The sequence below is a fragment of the Lepus europaeus genome, chromosome 4, assembly GCF_033115175.1.
Source record: "Lepus europaeus isolate LE1 chromosome 4, mLepTim1.pri, whole genome shotgun sequence".
Classification (NCBI taxonomy): domain Eukaryota; kingdom Metazoa; phylum Chordata; class Mammalia; order Lagomorpha; family Leporidae; genus Lepus; species Lepus europaeus.
The window spans coordinates 165,692,376-165,695,888 of NC_084830.1; the positions used below are offsets into that span (position 1 = coordinate 165,692,376).

At 44.0% G+C, this 3,513-nt stretch overlaps 1 protein-coding gene across 1 annotated transcript; it reads left to right on the plus strand.

The window, feature by feature from the left end:
• The first annotated feature begins 2,345 nt into the window (after positions 1-2,345).
• LOC133758633 (olfactory receptor 2L8-like) lies at positions 2,346-3,284 on the plus strand. Its single transcript, XM_062189836.1, has one exon. The coding sequence runs from the start codon at positions 2,346-2,348 to the stop codon at positions 3,282-3,284; it is 939 nt and encodes a 312-aa protein (XP_062045820.1).
• The last annotated feature ends 229 nt before the right edge of the window (positions 3,285-3,513 follow it).

The following is a 3,513-nucleotide window of genomic DNA, read 5'->3' on the forward strand; positions in this document are numbered from 1 at the left end:
TTAATTATTCCCCAACTCAATATTGTAAGAATTTCTGGGGATATATTTGTATTAAATTTATCACATTCAATTTAATGTACTAAACTGGCTAACCAATAAAATCACAGCTGACAAATAAATTAATATATGTAGACACATCCCTGCATGTAATTACTGAATTCAAATGTTACAATATATGACTCCATATAGTTTTGAGATATATTGGAAGACACAGAATAAATATATCAAATTCTCCATTGAGTTCACAATTAATATGCCTAGGAAACATTTAAAGAAATTAGCAGAACTCAATCCGTGACCTTGGTCTTGTGTTATTACTGACTTATTCTCAGTGGACATTCCTGAGGGAACACACACACACACACACACACTCATCTCCACCTGAAGAGTGCTGCGGCCGTGGCTGCTGCGAGTCTTCGTGGGGAAACCGAAGACGTCAAGTACAGGGGTGAGAGGTGAAGACACACATGGGGCTGAAAAAAAACATCCAGAGAAATTCAGCGAGAAAAATGACTGTTCGTATGACAGCAGGATGACTTCAGCTATCCAATCCTGTGAGTCTGAAAGTGCCGAGGTACAAAGAAGCATAGGCTAAATGCATTTTTATTTATTATGTAAAAGTTGGGATTTTTTGAAAGAGGTTAAGAGAAGTTTTATTAGAATTAATTAAGTATTGTTATTTACAAAGTCCTAATATAAACAATCCATAAATAAGCAATTTAGTAAGTATTAGATTAAGCAATTAATTTAACCAGAGAACTTGGAAAGAAAATTATATTTGACTGAGATGAACATAAAAGATAGGTGGATAGATGCTTTTCTCATCAAAATTGAGAAAGAGAATGGGCTACTCAAATACTTATAAACCCTTTTAAAAAAAGGATACTCATTTTAAACCTGAAGCAAAGATTACTACACAACTCTTTAAAGAGTATCTGTGGTTCCTTAATGCCCAGGGTGATATAACAACAAAATTGAAAACACAGCAAATGACAGACATTATCTATACAATTTTTGAGTAGTTTTACAGTGAATAAGATCAATGTCTGCACCAAATTATACTACATTCTTAAAACATGGTCCATTTAAACATAATAATGAAAATGAGTGAGGATATTTGCTAAAATATTCATGAACTCTAATGGTGTTTCAAAATGTGAAAGAATTTATTTAGCCTTAAATGCATGCAAAATACTGAAAGAAAGAATAAAGTTTGGGAGGCAGATGCTGTGCACCGTGTCCAGACCTGAGACAGACCCCTGGGCAAGTCACAGTCACCTTCAGATGGGCCGGGGCTGTGGATGATGTCCCCAGGAGTGGGCACCTCCGTGTCAGTGCAGGGCATGGGAAGGCAGGTGCCCGTATCTTTGGTGGATTGCCGTCTGCACTAAAATCATTCCAAACACACAATGATCTGTGCAAGGAAATGCGTATATAACCTGTGTGGCCGCGGTGATTTCAGAAGCAGATCCGAGCTGGAGTCTGGGTAGGAATGGCTAGGTTTTTACAACAGGAAGTGGTTCAGGAGCTAACCTGTAAAGACACTCCCTGATTAAAGGGAGATGGGTTCTGAGGCGGCATTGGGTCCTAGCAGATGAGGATTTTCATGGTTCCTGTGCAGAGGTTGGAAGTGAAGGTCAAGAGTCCAAATCCTCGGCAGTGGTTGTGGAGGCTGCGACTTCCTATGTCTTCCCTGGAGTTTTGTAGCTTTTTGCTTTGCAGTGAGTGCACAGACGAGAACAACTTTACATATCTAGCAATTGGCAATCAGAATTCACCATATATTTTTAAAATTCTGAGTCAAATAATGGCCCCTGATTTTAAGAGAGGTTGACCCTGCCCTGTTGTGCCAGGAACACCCAAGAAAGGGATTTTATTTCTCAATGTGAGTGATAGGTGGCTGCAGACTTGAGGTAAGCCTCGGCATAAAAACATGGAAGAAGGATCACTCTTAGGGGTTATAAAAATATATTCAGATATGAGTTAATAATTTATTCATTTACATCAATTTCTATGCCTATGCTTCTAGTATAAGATGTGATATTGATGACATTTCAATCTTCAGGGAAATAAAATACCCATATCATAATAAAGTCATTTTGGAAATATATTATTCTCATAAATTCACAGAATACCATAAAGTCTTGTGGCCGTGCACGTTTACTTCCTCAAAGTTTATTTATGAGGTAGAAAATGGGATGCCTTTTTCAAAATATTCTGTTCTTTATAGAAAAGCTGAACTATTTCATGAATGAGGAAGTCAGCTAAAACAGTGAGTTATCAATGGAGTAGTGCTTCACGCGTAACTGTTGACTCTGCGTCCGGGGAAACCTGAAGAATGCTTCATGGAACACCACAATCAGACGTGCGCTGATTTCATCCTCCTGGGCTTGTTCCCCCGCTCAGGGGCTGGGCTGCTCCTCTTCCTCCTGGCTGCTCTCGCTTTCCTTGTGGCCCTGCTGGGCAACCTGTGCATGGCCCTGCTCATCCTGCTGGATGCTCGTCTCCACTGCCCCATGTATCTCCTCCTCAGTCAGCTCGCCGTCACCGACCTCAGTTACAGCTCCACCATCGTCCCCAAGATGGCTGCAGACTTCCTGTCTGGGAACAAGGCTATCTCCTGCACTGGGTGTGGCCTTCAGAGTTTCTTCTTCTTGACTTTAGGAGGTGCAGAAGCCCTGCTCCTGACATGCATGGCCTACGATCGCTACGTGGCCATCTGCTGCCCTCTCCACTACGCCGTCCGCATGAACAGGAGAGTGTGTGCACTGATGGTGACAGCGTCGTGGATGATGGGCTCCCTCAACTCCTGTGCTCACACTGCCTATGCACTGCACATCCCCTACTGCCGGTCCCGGGCCATCGACCACTTCTTCTGTGACGTCCCAGCCATGCTGACCCTGGCCTGCGTGGACACCTGGGCCTACGAGTACACGGTGTTCGTGAGCACCGCCCTCTTCCTGGTGCTGCCTTTCCTTGGCATCGTGTGCTCCTACGGCCAGGTCCTCCTTGCCGTCTCCCGCATGCACGCAGGGGAAGGGCGGAAGAAGGCCTACTCGACCTGCAGCACCCACCTCACCGTGGTTACGTTCTACTATGCACCCTTTGCTTACACCTATCTACGCCCAAAGTCCTTTCGTTCCCCAGCAGAGGACAAGGCCCTGGCTGTCTTCTACACCATCCTCACCCCCATGCTCAACCCCATCATCTACAGCCTCAGGAACAAGGAAGTGACAGGGGCCTTGAGAAGGGCAACTCAGAGAATCTGCCCTGTGTACGTGTAGGCCAGGCTCTCGGCCGTGGTTCCCAGGACTGAGTGCGGAGTCTTTCAGAAGTGTATGTTTATGGAAACTATCACTTCCCACCTAGAGTGGAAGGACTGACAACCACATGGAGAAAAAAACACCACTCACCTGGACAAAACAGCCCTATACATGCGTGTCTGCCTCCAGACTTAGCCTTCATCTTCATGGAGTTTTTGTCTGTTGATAGCAAATGTATTTATTTACTGCT